Genomic DNA, 14,519 nt, shown 5'->3' on the forward strand with positions numbered 1-14,519 from the left:
AGTGAGCACAACTCAACTGTCTCACCCCTGACCAGCCAAAGCAACTGTTTTACCCTATACTCAGGCTGCATTGATACCATGTCTCCAATCACATTCACGCGGGACGAAGTCCAGGATATGCTCGACCGAGCACAATTAAATGCCGGCCATCTCTTCGCGAACCTCCCAGACGTGCGCGAACTGCTTCAAACACAGCATCAAGAGAGCCTGATGGAATGCAACTCCCGGGGTATTGATCAAATGAAGGTGCTTCATCAATCAATGCATGAGGAGTGCAAGATCATCGATGGCCACAACAAACACCGCCTTGGGAAGGCGAGAACCGCCTTCAATGATCGCGTTATCGACCCCATGATTGCTGTAGAATACAGGGAAGAAGAAAATATCCCTGCAGACCTCCGGTGGTATCCACTACACGTTGAGGTTGCAATCCACGATGGGTACGCTACAGCTCATCTCTTTGATCAGCCTGAAAGTGACGAAGAAGACTACCAAAACTATCCAGAAGACCAACCTGCCTTCATTGGAAATGGAAACGAATCCCCAATTCCTGTCGCTAACCAAGACATTGCTTCCAGTAAGATTGTCAAAAGGAAACCGATTCCCGAAGGAAGGAAATCCAGAGGCCCCGGTAGCCCAAAATATGATAAATTGAAGGATGCGCCTTCGGCTTGGCTAGATCTTCCCCATGGCAACCTAACTTTGGCAGAAACACTTGCTTTCATTCCGCATGCCATCAAATCCTTCGACATCATGGACCGTTTTCTCCACAATGGCGCCCTATCGGGGACCTTTGCAGACATGATTAACCATTACCGAGACATGCCGTACGGTCCGATCACGAACAATACGGTATATCGGATGATGAAGGGACCAATGCTCCATCGCGCGAAGACCGAGCCGACTTACGAGGATTGGACAGTATCCAAACATACGACTTTACCGAAACCTGCTGGATTTAATCCCACCAGTGTCAGCGTAGCAGGCTTTGCCCCACCTTACAACTTCAACTCCCGTGAAAGGGCTGTGGCAACCACTCAGTCCCCTCCTAGCATTCCATTTCGCGATATGGCAAACGGAGTGAAGATCATGCCTTCGGGACATGATGCGCTAGATCTTACACGATGTGTGCAGTATTGCGTGAAGAATAACGATTCGAGCTGGCAATATCCTCAAGATTTCCAGAACCTGGTTGCTCGACTCGGGGGTGCTTCTACTGTGCACCCACACCATCACGACGATGCTGCAATTCGGAGACACACTTCCGAAAAGAAGCGGAACAATGCGAAGCGAGCCGGTGCACGACAGCGTGATAGGAATGGGCGCCTCATGAAACAGCCGAAGAACTTCGTGGTTGACTCGGATGAAGAAGAGATACTGGATGAAGACTCTGGAGAGGAGTCTGAAGCAGATCTAGATAACTTCGATTTTGATGCTTTGGACATTGACGATGATGAGCCAGTCACTACCACTAAGCAGGGTTCGAGGCGTAAGAATGTCATGGAAGATGACACGTCGGACGAAGATGAACTCATGCCGCGAACCCGTAACTCGTCGAAACGCAAGCGTACTTTCAATGGAGACGAAGACACCTCACCTAAGCAAAAGTCCAAGCGCAGCAAGAAGACGTCGCCAAGGACACCTGCACGTCGCTCACCAAGAACCCGGTCGTCATCATGCCTTAGCAAAGAGGTGCTGCCTGAAGCGGACGACTCTGATTCTGATTCTGACGCTTATGCCGGACCCAAGAAGCGGACCAAGAAGGCCAAAGTTAGCACGCGATCGTCTCCTCGCGGCCAGCGCTTCGGTGGCTCATATGATATCCAGAACGCCGTAGATGGCGAAGAAGATGATGACGAAGAGGACGAGAATGAAGTAGAACACACTCTAGCTCCGAACAGGCAGATCCTTACTCCGGCGGAGATGCGTATGGTTGGCCGCACGGGGAACACGGGTGTAAACAACGTTGTCGAGGATGACGAAAGCGATATGGGAGAAGATGACGAGGACTTTGATTGGTGAGTTGAGAGCGATTCACGTTGGCGGCATTACGATGGAATGTAACATGTCTTTTCTTCGCGACAGTGCATCCTTCTAGGCCTGTCTCCTGTTGTGGCATCATATGGCATATATAAATAGAGTGAATAGGGCTATGTTCTTACGAAATACGCTTGCTTTTGTTGAATGAACAGTATTCTCCTCATCAGCGCACTGCTCACTGTGGTTCATCACGGTGAAAGCATGGTACTGTCTTCGAAGACGAATATGTTCTATGACCTCTCCGTCTTTCCCATTTGTGCCAATTTGACTGGCCCAGCTTCCAAATACGGTAGCACACCAATCTATTGCTGAGACGGTGAGAGTGCGCGCACTAAGTCGTTGCCTTGGCAATAACGGGCTCCACGCTCACTTTTGTCCCACCCACAAAGCCAAACTGAGTTCTCACAATACAGTCACACCCAATCATCTCTGCTACTTCAATTCAAATCATCTTACACGCAGAAAACAACATCCTGGAAGTACCGGCGACGAGCTGTCGGCATCATGGCTTACGGTTCGGTCGCCACGCTCAGCACCGTCGAGACGAGGACTGGCGGCAACGAACCTGCCGTACCGTCTTCGAGACAGCACAATAGGCTTCATGGCTATGGCCAACTTGTTGGCGTCTCCAGCGTTCCCCTCATCGGTTCAGAGCGTCCGAATGCTCCAGGTAAATTCCCCTCGAATCTACATCGATCTTGCACTAACTCCGCACAGTTACGACCATGCTCCCTCCCGCTGTCAACGTTCCGCAGTCTTCGCGTCCAGTAACTACACCAGCCGACGAGTATGCCAGACTTACTCGCAGGCAGCGCCGCGACGCCAGAGAGAAGAAGCGAATCCAGAAAGCCGCGCGGGCCGCTAGAGATGAGCTCTACAGGGCCCGACAGGTTGTCAAGGACGCTCAAGAAGTAGCCCGAGCTGCTAGAGTTCATGCCTCCCGATACTCTTATATCCCAGCTCCCAAGAACACTAGAGCGATCTCTTCGACTCCTCGTACTGTCAAGAGCAAGAACTCTAAGACCAAGTCTGCGGGTTCGGTCCATTCCGCTCCCATGGATATGGATGAGACGTGGTCCCGGATAAAGGAGAGCTCGTCAGCAGCCTCTCATGATGGCAGCGCGCGTGATCCTCGCTGATCTCCTGGGGCACGGTGATGGAGTGGATCTCGGGATGGCTGCAAGGAGGTTTTGTCTGTGAGGGACTATAACCTTGTTAACTAGATATCGTACATCGTGTATCTACGCTTGTAGAAACTCTGATAATGGGGTGTTCTGCGAAGTGTCAGTGACCTGAAAGCTTTGTCTTGCAAGTTACCAATCCAGCGGGCACTTCCGCTTCTTTGTCCCCCGAGGTGGACAAGCAATTTACAGCCTCGTCTCACATCTTAGAAAAGCAAAAATGTGAAACACACCATTGAATAGAAGATCCTGTGGGGCGAAAATCGTGCATTACATACACTGTGAAGGCTAGCGCTGGTTCGTAGCTGCCCAGGTGGCCTGCCGCCCACTTATGCAGCCGCGATGTGAATTGCGCCTGCTGTCTCCGGGCCCGCGCCCGCCACCCCCGCTTACTAACCCCAACCTGACCCCCAATATCAGCTGCCTTGCAATTTTCTTCCTGCTTCCTCCCTCTTATCTTGCGCTCTCATAATCGTGTTTCTCGCTTGTGATGCGCGTTTTATTTTGCGGCGGTAGGCACGGCGCTGCCGACGATGCCCGGGCCCGCTTTCGGCGATAGCGCCTACCTGATTGTCCGAAGAGCAAGTCACCACCCACAGCCGCTACTGTGAACCATGGAAAGCAGTCAATCGACACGCGCGTTTAGAAGGTCCTTACCGGGATACAAACCCTTTCTCCTTAGGTAACATCACACTCTTAATACTACGTCGTCGCACAATGGGGCAACTCTCTCGTTTGTCTCTCACGTCCACCACTGCCTATTGAGGTCATTCTCACCATGGTGAAAACGGAGGACGTGAGAGGATCATCGTATAGCTCGGCGTACAATAGCTTTGTGGCTTTACATCACCACCCCGAGGGTTCAAGACCTCAATGCGAGCCTTGGATCACAACTCAACCAGACAGTCAAAAGCTACACTCCGACAACGCCCACGACACCCACGACACTACACATTGCGCAAAAGAGCCACTATCACCAACTACCCGGCCGCCTCACTATGGCTCCAGCTCATTTACACTCACAGCGCGTTGGACACCCACGCAACTACGGTTTCCGCAAGTCTAAGAGAACAGAAGACGCCCACGCACTGCCCAGCTACCAGCAGAAGACTCATTTTCACGGCTACTTTCACGGCACCCCGCCACCCGATCCACCTCATATAGCGCCGATCATCCCTATACAACAAAGACGAATTCCGCTGGCGCCCTACTTTCATGAGAATGTTGCGATGAGTGCGCAGGCTGCGGCGTACGAAGATGCTGTCACCACGAGAGTCTGGCGTAACGAGTGGGAAGTCGTGCCAGAAAACTTTGGCCCATCTCGACCTCTACTCCTTCTCAACCGGCCTGCGAACGTCGACCTAATGAGTCACACATGGGAAACGGAGTCAGTTCATCTGTGTCACTGGGATCAATACCACGAGCCAGAAGGCGTGCTTTCTCAACGCCTGGCAAAAGAGAGAAGGGTTAGGAAAAAGAAGCTGCTCTTGGGAAACAGCAGATTCGAGCAAGATAAGAGACGCAAGAAGGTGAAGCTGGCAGCTGCAACTGCGGAGGTTATCGATTTGACTCAAGATAATACTGTTGAAGGTGGAAACTTCCCGAGTTATGCTGGCATCAAGGAAGTTTGGAACTATCCGCCAGGATATTTTCCCAGCTGAAAGGGCGTTTGAAGCTGCTAGGCCTCTGAGTCCGGCATTGGTACGCCTTTAATCATGGCACATTCAGAAAGTCTTGGATATATCATACGAGATCAGCATGAAAGCCAGATCATATTCACTTCCTTCAGAATGCCCTCGTTCTTCAATCTTTTCAAGGCGACGACTCTCGGCGCAGAAATGAAACTATATTATCGAACATACTAAGAGATACGAAGTCTTGGTAGAACAGGCTTCACCGCAACGGTCAGTGAAAGTCAGTTCACTCTCTTCGTATTCACTCTGCTTGCTGTTGCGCCTCAAGTATATCAACCGCTCTACTCTGCCCTTGGCACAGACCCACCACCTCGCAACTTACCACCACTCTCGCTAGAATCTACTAGAATCGACTGTAACTATCCCGAAGATAGTATGAGTTTCACGGAGCCTGATACAGGCTACACGCCATTACCACACGGAAACGCAATGCAAGCGGGCCCTGGAGGTTCGCCTGCGCCACATCAACTCCCTAGAAACAAGGGCGATGACACAGCAGTGCCGAAAGCTCCTGCGAGAGGAAAGCCTCGCGCTCAATTCCTGGTCGACATTCCGGCACATGAGTATAAGCTGCGTTGCGATAGACCAATCAATGCAACTCTCGTGGATCTGATTGTAATACTCCCACAATGGTTCCGCAATCCCGCTGTCGCATGGCGCATGTTGTGTAACGGCATCACTGCTGCAGTTCACTTTGCAATTCTGGACAAGCATCGTCACCTCGGCTTGACCAGTTCCGAGGAAGCAGAGCGCGCCCGTGACCATATCTCGGACACATATCGAAAGACGATGCGCAGAATCGAACCAACCTGGACCAAAGCGAAGCATCACGTCCCAGGTAACTGGGATAAGTCGGTGATGTGCATCAACAATTTCCTTCCGGAAGCTGCAAAGAAAGCTGATTACGTTCCACCGCCGTCAATACCATTCAAGAACTTGGCGATCGGTCTGAAGAGTTTACCCCAGGATGACGATGTGGGCGATCTTACTCGCGCATTGAACTTCGCGCTGCGGTACCAGAAGCTTGATGAGCACGGTCAGATGACGGACTTTATGTTCCCGGACGATATCCAGCTCATTCTTAGATGCATTGGTCCCACTGAAACTACCCGAGATCGTTACGATGAGGCTGTCATAAGTCGGTACTCCGAAGCGGTTCGAGTGGCAGAAAGTGAGCGTCGTAAGCAGCTGAATGAACAGCGGCGCCAGCGACAGGCTGCCGAGGAGGAGGCTGCTCAGTCTGTTCCCTATTTCTACCCTGGTCAGCCTTCGCCGCTTGGAGCTTTTCCGATGGATCAACTGGCTCAACAGCAAATGCAGCCGACGGGCGGCTTCTCGTCCTGGGACGAAGGGTACAGCAGCATGCCTCCGACTGGAATGGGCGTTTTAATGCCGAATGCTGTACAGCATCCAACGGCGATGGAAGCCAACTCCCAAGATTTACCCCAGTGGCCTCCACAGATGCAGTCACATCCCCAAGAGTACAACGGGTTGAACTTCAATGAGCACAGCTATAGCCACCCACTCCGACCGCACCCAGCACGCTCGAAGTCGCAAGAAGCCGCTGCAGCCATAGCATCAGAGCTCGTATACCAGGCTTCTCAGCCAGCCCAGGTGGATTTGCCCGCCATTCCCGATATCTGCATACCCGAAGGCTATGTACAAGACGACAACGCTTTCTCCGACTCTTGGCTATACCTCGATCCCCAGGAAGCAGCAGGGCAAATGGATGCACTCATGGCAGCAAACCAGACCTTTGACTACAGCGACGTGGAACGATTGGCGTCGACGTCGCTTGTGCCTCGGTTTTCTTATCATCCTGGCATGCGTTTGTTGGATTGTCCGGAGGCGCAAGACCCGAACAATTGGGGCGAGCTGGCTCGTGCGGCGCGGTGGGCGCGGTCCCATACGCATCCTTGTGGCCGTGAATTCACGGTCGGAGATATCGATGCTGTGTTAGCTTATTTTGAAGGCCCGGGGGCGCAGTTTGATCAAGCTGGAAGTTGATCTGCTTACCGGACTTTGAAGTGTCAGTTACCGTATCGTTAAGAATTCATGTAAAGGCAGAGAAAGTCAAGATGTAAACTCGCCTTGAGCGATACTATTTCCCCAAGATGGAACGTCAATACACGGTTGAAATAGAATAACATCAGTTCTGTGACGTAATTTTCTTCCGCTTGGTATGATATGCAGTGATTCTGACGTTATCTAGCATTGGCGCGTTTTGCGCATGAGTCTCTAGGGCTGACACGCATCTTGCGAGACGTCGGCTAGTACCCCTCCTTCCTTCTAACGTCAGCCTCAGTATAGAGCTATAAGATTAGCATGTATATTCGCCTATGAACTTACGACTGCTTTCGTACAATACATTCACTTGTCTGTGGTCGATACTCAACCACGAAATTGTACCTTCTCAGACTGCTTCGTCCAACCCATTCGTACCACCAATATGCGGGCTCTTCGCTACTATGGGACCGAGGACATGCGTCTGGAACACGACGTTCCAGAGCCGACATGTGATGCCCATCAAGTGAAGATTCGACCTTCCTTTTGTGGGATCTGCGGGTCCGACCTGCACTTCTACTGCATACCGGATGCTCTTCCTTTCAAAGACACGCCTCATCCGATCACCGGCGAGACATGGCCTGTAACTCTTGGGCACGAGCTTTCTGGGGACATCGTCGAGGTCGGAGCGCAGGTGCGCAAAGGTCTCAAGGTTGGCGACAGAGTGGCCGTCCAGCCTACCATTTGCTGCAAGCAATGCGTTTCGTGCAAAGGCGGCTTTACCAATTGTTGCGATTCGTTTGGGTTCGTGGGAATCATGGGTTGGGGAGGTGGGTTATCGTATCGGGTGTGCGTAGATGCGCAATTCGTGTTCAAACTGCCTGAGAAGATAACGTCAGAAATTGGAGGTAAGATAGTCGGGAAGCTCACTTGAGGTGGGGAAGGATACTGACAGATTGGCGTAGCTTTGGTGGAACCGCTTGCAGTTGCTTGGCATGCAGTTGAACAGTCGGCCGCCAAAGCAGGGGACAACATCTTGATTGTCGGCGCCGGGCCGATTGGTTTGGCCATTCTGCAATGCCTGAAAGCCTTGGATACTGCCCAGGTGATCGTTGCTGAAGTTGCTCAGAATCGAAGGGACTTAGCTCTACGTTTTGGAGCTACGGCGGCGATCGATCCGACGGACGAAAATATGGTCGCCAGATGCAAGATGCTGTGCAATGACCAAGGCCCTGACATTGCTTTTGACTGCGCTGGAGTAGCTGCCAGTATCAAGTCCGCGTGTCTATCAGTTCGAAGCAGAGGAACGATGGTGAATGTTGCCCAGTGGGGCAAAGAGATCTCCTTCAACACGGACAATCTGTTGGTTGGAGAAAAGAGGCTGGTTACAGGTAAGCCATCACGCGAAACCATTGGAATGATTCGAAGCCTTGCTGACTTGTTCCGAGCGCTGAGTTACACCAGTGAGGATTTCGAGCGAGTTATTGACGCGCTGAATAAAGGAACGATCGATGCGGAGAAGATGATCACGCGTACAATCTCGATAGATAGAGTGGTGGAAGATGGTATTCTCGCGCTGCTACACGAGAAGGATAAACACATCAAGATACTCGTCGATGTCAGAAAGTAGGAGTACCGCTGTCGGATAGTAAAGTTGATAGCGTGGACGCCGAGATGTTCGACGCGTTGATGACGCGTGGCGAGCACGGGCCATAATAACGCCAAGATCTTCACACTTGTCGCTTCCTCTCTACCTTCCCTTGCGAAAGCTGATCCCTATTGGCCCTATGAGTTGCTACGGCTGGAGCGATGCGTATAGCCGGTTGATTTAGCCTTGTCGTCAGCATAGTAACGTCGCATCTGCGCAGCCGACTGTCCAGATATTTCCTGTCAAGCGCTGGATCGGCCTTCGCGACTTTCTCTAGACTCAAATTCGCACTACCTACTGGCGGCAAGAAGACTTGGTGGCATCAGCAAGGGGTAGCGGTGAGTAGTGGGTCTCGTTTATGATGATTCCTCATGTCGTGTGATCGTTACTAGGATCTAAGAGAGCCAGCAGCTCAAGTAGCTATACCGATGTTCCCCCCGTGTCTACGAAGAGACTCCTGATCTCCTTCGCTTGCATCTCCGGTTATGGTTTCCTGCAAATCCGATTCATCAGCGCGATGCTGCAGCCCCATCGGTTTGAGCCACAGGTTGCTCGTATCATCGTCTAGCCGCTCGAACCCGTCGTCGCTGACAGCTTTCGGCCCACTGGACTTGGACTCAGCATTCGAGGATTTCTTTTTCCCCGACGCGTGAGGTGTTGTTGTGGAGCGACCAAGTAGTGGATGCATCAGAGGCACGCATGCGAGGACTACGGCGAGGCATGGCTCGAGGCCACTGAAGATATTGGCTTTGGGGATCGTATAGGTGATATCGGTAAAGTCCATGCTGGATAGGACGGAGATGCGGAAGGCGCTGACAATACAGGTACTGCTCCGGTTAGATCAGAGCTGACGACATGATCTCATTTCGACTCACAAAGTACCCAAGCCGAAAACAGCGACGAGAGTCACTCTTTTGTACGTCGCCATTTGCAGTTGATACAACGGACGCATGGGCAGAAGAAGTACCATGACGTCGGTGACCAAGTTGATGACTCCGGTAATCGTGAATGAGGTGACTTGATCGCCACAGCTTCCTCCAGGAATCGATTTATCCCAATTGTAGGCGAAGGGCCGGCAAATCAGACAGCCAGCGAGGATGGTTGCGATTGTCCAAGCAACGATGATGACCATGGTCACGTAGGAGCTCCAGACCACCCATCGGATCGGAAAGATCAGAATATACAGAGACAGAATCGAAATCTTAGTACAGCTAAGACTTAGAACCCACAGAAACTGCAGGGGTATGATGAGCTGCGAGAGCTTGGAGATAGGTTCGAGGCCGTACGCTACTACGATGTTCTGGACGTGATCGTAGCCAATGCCGGCATGAAAGACTCCGGTAATACTAACAGATTGCAGGCCAATAGCGAAAATCTGTAAGATGTCAGCAGTGTTGGCGATGTCCGGAGCTAGATTTCTTACACAGGCGGCAATGATGAAGTAGTCGGCAATTGTCCATCTTTTGTGAGCAATCGCGTGAGCGATTAGTCGTAGGGTGACGGCCAGTGCAGCAAGAATTGAGAAGCTGAATGCGACACCCAATACTGCTCTCTGGTCATGAGTTCGAATAGGGAATGTGGTGGTCATGTTGTCGTGCAGATCCCGATGCAATACTCTGGTGTGCGACTCACGCGCCGACGTCTGTATCGTCGCAGGCTCGGAGGTGTATAAACAAGCTGGTCCACTGCGGGAAGATCGATCTTGGGGAGGAGCTGGGCATATGAGCTGCCGACTTCCCCGTGCGAAGCCTCGCATTTCTGTTTGCGCACCCCATGTCTTTTCCCGCGCTGATCAAGATACCCCTTGGCTTAGGATTCCAACAAGAAATCCTTCGCAGGCCTGAAGAGCCGTTCCTCACCCGACGTGCCGGCTCAGGCGTTCACCCCGACTAGGCCCACGGCACTAAAGCCGTGACAGCGGCCCCATCCGGCTAGGCTTTGGGGCATATCCTGTGCGGTGTCGTATTCTCGTTGCTGATAGGACGCGTGACCTGCCTTTCCTCTTGTACAAGACCTGCGCATGCAGGTTCTCCCATCCGAGCCTGCCCACTACGCTTCAGGCCCTGGGGAGGGCGGGCTACCGTGTAAAAACCGGAAAAAGCGTGTGCCGCGACGCGAACGGTTTCGCCATGCATACCCGAGCAGATCTATTTCAGAGCCTCTCAGCCCACGCGCGCACGCAGCGCTTGGTTGATGTGCAATGCGATGCTGTCCGGGGAACGTTTCGGGTTTTCCGATTTTGATCACGCCAGTGATGGCGGCAGCTGTGATGGGAATCTAGTCGCAAGAAGAAGAGCCCATCACGCGCAATACGAGGGCATGGCGCCGAGACACTGCCGTCCAGATCCGAACAAGCTGTTATCACGATTTCGGGGCTTCATACGCGAAAGGTGGCCGTTGTTGCCAAGTGCCGGCTGGGCTAACTTGTTTTGGACATGGCTCCAGGAACAATCCACTTGAGTAATGCCGTGCATGCACGTATCCGCCATTCTGGACACCTACAAGTGGTTGTGTCGCCCACAGCTTTCGTGGGTTGCTCCTCCAGCCATGTCCAGCCTTGTCGTGACCGTCCTTCTGGCCGTGAGTGCCCTGACCGCACTTTACCTTTACACCAACAAGAGCAGAGATGCATCCGAGAAGCCCCTCCTCAAGCTGCCGCTCATTGGTGATCTCCACAGCTCGCCAATCGAGAAACCATTGGCAAACTGGAGCGCCTGGTCCAAACAACACGGCCCGATTACAGTTCCGAAACTGTTTGGAATTGTGCCCATTGTCGTGCTCAACTCGTACGAGGCCGTCACTGAACTCTTCAGTCGTCGTAGCCAATGGTACAGCAACCGACCGGCCTCAGTGAGCATGGAGATGATCACTGGGGCTGGGCCAGGTCGTTCCCGATTCACGCTGATGCACGACTATGACGATCACCTTAAACTACACCACCGCATTCTTTCACCAAGTCTTGGTGCGCCGGCGGCAAGCAAGTATCAGCCTCTTATGGAACTCGAAGCTAAGCAACTGCTCTTCGATCTCATCGCTGCCTTGGAGAAGTCTAAAGATGGTTCCACAATCACCACGAAGACGATATATCCTCTGCTCGAGCGGACTCAGTCCAGTGTCATCCTTGCCCTCCATTACGGACTCCGCATACCCAAGTTCGAAGAGCCAATCCTGCACGAAGTCATTGCAATCCAAGCGAAGGTCACACATCTGGCCGCGAATCCGCAGCTCCCGGATCTTATGCCAGTCCTTCGACACTTGCCTACTCTTATCTCCCCATGGCAGCAGTATGCTGACAAGCTTTACGCGGCTCAGGTTAAGCTCTACATGCGCCTCTTCCGCCATGGCAGAGATGCGCCAGGCTGGAACGCGACAAAGCAAGCAATCGCATCCGCACCGAAATATGCTCCCACCGACTCGCCAGTATCCGATCTTGACCTTGCCTTCACACTCGCGACATCTATTCAGGGTGGTATGGAAACGTCCCCTCGTCAGATTCTCTGGCTCTTTGTCGCAGCAATGCACAATCCCGAGATTATGACCCGTGCGCATGAAGTACTAGACAAAGTCGTTGGCAGAGAGCGTCTCCCTACATTCTCAGACCGGCACGACCTCGCCTACGTTGACGCTATAGCACATGAATTATTCAGATGGCGACCCATATCTCCTGGTTCTATTCCGCGCCGTGCTGATCGCGCGGATGAGTTCGCTGGCGTGAAGATTGCCAAGGGCGTGACCATCATGGCGAACGCGTGGGCCATCGGCCGCGACGAGGCAGTCTTCGATCCTTCGCTTGGTGATGCGCAGGATTTTGTTCCTGAGCGCTGGCTGCGAGATGGGAAGGTCCGCGGTGATCTGCCACTGCCTGTGTTTGGCCAAGGTCGAAGGATATGTCAAGGAAAGCGTGTCGCTACTGACGGAACATTCATGAATATCGCAAATCTGCTATGGGCGTTTGATGTGGAAGCCATACAAGGAGAAGAGGTGGATCCATGGCAAATGATAGTCGTTGGCTTCATGACTGAGCCAAGGCCGTTCAGGTTCCGTCTGAAGCCTCGAGGACCGTGGGTGTTGGACGCTGTGAGGAGGGAGTGGGAAAGCACCGAGAAAAGTCTAGAAGGATTGATGGGCACCGCGAACGACGTCGAGAAATAGCGTCCATACCTGATTAGTCTGCCTCGTTCATATTTGATCACTATACTGAAGTCGAACGTCGTCGGACCAGAGCAGTCGGGGCTTACAGGGCCGAACACGATGCCTGCAGTGACCCAGCTTCCCCGATAGACTCGCCGTTGAATGCCGGCGAATTAGCGTATCTGCTGGTCCGACAGTCCTTGGACCCTGGATCATGTATCGGCGTTCGCCTTAGATAGCCCAGTATATGGAGAGGTTACATCCACTGAGACCACACTTCCCCTTTACCCTGAGACCCACCATGGGCCAGAGTTTGTGCGGCTCCGTATGTTATTGGATGCAAGGTGTTGCGCAGATTTTCTTCAATATCTGCTCGCCGCTGACCGGTGCAATCCCATGATCGTCTTTGGCCAGAGAGGTCTCGACTGCTGAGTCGTGGTTACGGCCCGATCCCGTTCCTCGCCAATCATGACCTTGCGGTGAGACAAGGGAAGGAGAATCAGCCTAGCCATGTCATGCGTGTGGGTGCGCGAGCAAAACTTGCGTGCGGGACACCTTCGCGAATTGAGTGAGGCCTGAAGATATCGGGTTGCAGCAAATGGAGCCCTCGGGTTTGATGGGCATTGCTAGTGTGCGTTGTGGCAATGCAAACGCACATTACTCATGTGCATGCTGTAACCTACCTCATAGCAGCGCCATTTAGTAATCTGGCATACAATGCTGGCTTCGCAAACATGTTGCCGATGATCATATTGCGCTGTTGCGATATCCACTGTGTATTGAAACGTTATCATATTGGTTCGGAAAAAGACCCACGGAGACAAACCGAGCCGTTCCGTAACGGGAGACCTAGGTAATGGCGTAACGACCTGGAGCGTCGTAGCTGGCTTGCGAAGCACCTAGCAGCAGTAGCAAAACTTAAAGTAATAGGCTTTCCATTATACACGGCTGTCGGAGGCGGTGAATCTGCAGTAATGGATAGTAGCCCTGGGGGTATCCAATCCGCGACAGCCCTGAACGGCTTGTGTACGCCATGCCTCTCAGCACTCGATGCAACGCGGGTGTTCTGGATCCAATGCAGGTTGCACTCGTGTGTTGACCTTGCATGCAAACTCCGTTGTCGGTCTCTTGAAGCTGTGGAAGGAACTTCACTGTAAGAAGCGGCTGCGCTGCGCTGGGCCACAGGAAATTGATCGATGACGACAGAGTCACGTGATGCGACCTAGCGTGTTCTGCACCTGCCTAGGTAGTAGGTACTGTCGCTGCAACATCGACTGTTCAAGTCCGCTCATTGACCCCTCCTGCATTCATCCTCGCACCATATTGTCCGCCTGTGCTGTTGTACACGCCAATGATCTAATCTCGCCTCTCACAATCTGGAAGCCTCGATCGTTATGTTGAGCTTTCGCGTACGCGTCGCTGGGCGTGCAGATCCCGACGCGTCGCAAAGTTTCGTCAAGCGCATTGATGGCGTATCGTTCAGATTCCCGGAACAGCCAGCTCTCCACAAGTGTAGCGAACGTAGCTCATTTGCAACTCCCTGGCTTTCGAAATTAATAGTCATTCTCTATCAGACTGCAACTGTCTATGGTATCGCCCATGCCTCTCCGTCGGCGTCCTAGTTGTCGTACACTTTTCCCACGTAGATGGCACAAACAGGAACATTGTGCGATCTCGGTTTCAATAAATTTCCATGCTTTTGGAGGACCCCTTACTCCTCGGACGCCACCCGGTGGCGTTTGTCCTCTTGCTCGTCGATCTACCCTGATTTATCGATGTCAGTGTATTCGCAAGCAGAACTGTCTCGAAGACGTACCTTAG

At 52.5% G+C, this 14,519-nt stretch overlaps 4 protein-coding genes across 4 annotated transcripts; all 4 read left to right on the top strand.

Moving 5' to 3' along the window:
• Positions 1-78: 78 nt before the first annotated feature.
• On the top strand, positions 79-2,022 carry J4E92_006063 (uncharacterized protein; the record flags this gene model as incomplete). Its single annotated transcript, XM_051497438.1, has 1 exon — positions 79-2,022. The coding sequence occupies one exon, from the start codon at positions 79-81 to the stop codon at positions 2,020-2,022; it is 1,944 nt and encodes a 647-aa protein (XP_051352085.1).
• A 522-nt stretch (positions 2,023-2,544) lies between these two features.
• Positions 2,545-3,179, top strand: J4E92_006064 (uncharacterized protein; the record flags this gene model as incomplete). The annotated part of the gene is made up of 2 exons (XM_051497439.1): positions 2,545-2,710; positions 2,758-3,179. 2 exons carry the CDS (start codon positions 2,545-2,547, stop codon positions 3,177-3,179), a joined length of 588 nt encoding a protein of 195 aa, XP_051352086.1.
• A 1,832-nt stretch (positions 3,180-5,011) lies between these two features.
• On the top strand, positions 5,012-6,922 carry J4E92_006065 (uncharacterized protein; the record flags this gene model as incomplete). The annotated part of the gene is made up of 2 exons (XM_051497440.1): positions 5,012-5,019; positions 5,107-6,922. The coding sequence occupies 2 exons, from the start codon at positions 5,012-5,014 to the stop codon at positions 6,920-6,922; spliced, it is 1,824 nt and encodes a 607-aa protein (XP_051352087.1).
• Positions 6,923-11,114: 4,192 nt separating this feature from the next.
• J4E92_006066 (uncharacterized protein) lies at positions 11,115-12,719 on the top strand (the record flags this gene model as incomplete). Its single annotated transcript, XM_051497441.1, has 1 exon — positions 11,115-12,719. The coding sequence occupies one exon, from the start codon at positions 11,115-11,117 to the stop codon at positions 12,717-12,719; it is 1,605 nt and encodes a 534-aa protein (XP_051352088.1).
• Positions 12,720-14,519: the final 1,800 nt, after the last annotated feature.

The sequence above is a fragment of the Alternaria infectoria genome (assembly GCF_024043175.1).
Source record: "Alternaria infectoria strain BMP 0036 chromosome Unknown scaffold_9, whole genome shotgun sequence".
NCBI lineage: Eukaryota > Fungi > Ascomycota > Dothideomycetes > Pleosporales > Pleosporaceae > Alternaria > Alternaria infectoria.